At 50.2% G+C, this 1,010-nt stretch overlaps 1 protein-coding gene across 1 annotated transcript; it reads left to right on the plus strand.

Moving 5' to 3' along the window:
- Positions 1-10: 10 nt before the first annotated feature.
- LOC119347147 (36.4 kDa proline-rich protein-like) lies at positions 11-631 on the plus strand. Its single transcript, XM_037616081.1, has one exon. It carries the CDS (start codon positions 11-13, stop codon positions 530-532), a length of 522 nt encoding a protein of 173 aa, XP_037471978.1. The 3' UTR covers positions 533-631.
- The last annotated feature ends 379 nt before the right edge of the window (positions 632-1,010 follow it).

Below are 1,010 nucleotides of genomic sequence, written 5' to 3' on the forward strand. Positions count from 1 at the left end.
GGCCCCTGTGATGCCGCCAACACCAACATCGGTGACTTCGATGCCAGCACCGACCCCCGTTTCTCCAACGCCAACTCCGGTGGCCCCAACACCGACTCCTATGATACCGCCATCACCAACCCTTGTGACTCCGATGCCAGCACCAACCCCTGTCTCTCCAACGCCAATCCCGGTGGCCCCAACACCGACCCTCGTGATGCCGCCAGCACCCACCCCTGTGACTCCGACGCCACCCCCAGCCCCGGCCCCAGCGCCGGCTACATCGACCGGCAAGTGCCCCGTGGACACACTGAAGCTACTTGCGTGCGTGGACGCGCTCAATGGGCTGTTGCACGCGGTGATCGGCAGTAGCGCCAGGAATACATGTTGCCCGCTGTTGTCCGGCGTTGCCGACCTCGACACTGCTCTCTGCCTTTGCACCACCATCAATGTCAAGGCCCTCAACATCAACCTCATGCTGCCCATCGCCATCGAGGTGCTCGTCAACCAGTGCGGCAAGAGAGTGCCGAAAGACTTCCGCTGCCCTAATTAAGCTCCATAGATTACTATATGTACTATCAGTATCACCTGCATATGAATGTGATACATGCATTAAATTCTCTTGTGTGGTCACACAGGTGACATATCGAAGTGTAATAATCTATATGTACATGGATTTGCAGCTCTGACTCGCTACTTGTGACGGAGAGCTGTGGAGCATGCGTACATTGTGTTTGTGTAACAGCGTATCCTATAGGAACCGTATAACATGCTTCCAATTGTGGTCTTCCATCGGTTTTGTAGTGTGTGTTTTCTTTTTGAAGAACTATGAATAAAATGTTCGTACTGTGTAAAAGAAGTTTTCACATCCACTTGTAACCCATACCAAGATACTTGTTGAACCATACGCTTTACAGGATTCGGATTTTCGTGTTGAACATTTTGATATATTATACATTTTTTCCGACATCGTATGCAAAAGTTATAGCCCTTTTACCTTTTCATAACACGTTTTTGCAAAACATGTACAA

Source organism: Triticum dicoccoides, unplaced genomic scaffold (genome assembly GCF_002162155.2).
Source record: "Triticum dicoccoides isolate Atlit2015 ecotype Zavitan unplaced genomic scaffold, WEW_v2.0 scaffold59830, whole genome shotgun sequence".
Lineage (NCBI taxonomy): Eukaryota > Viridiplantae > Streptophyta > Magnoliopsida > Poales > Poaceae > Triticum > Triticum dicoccoides.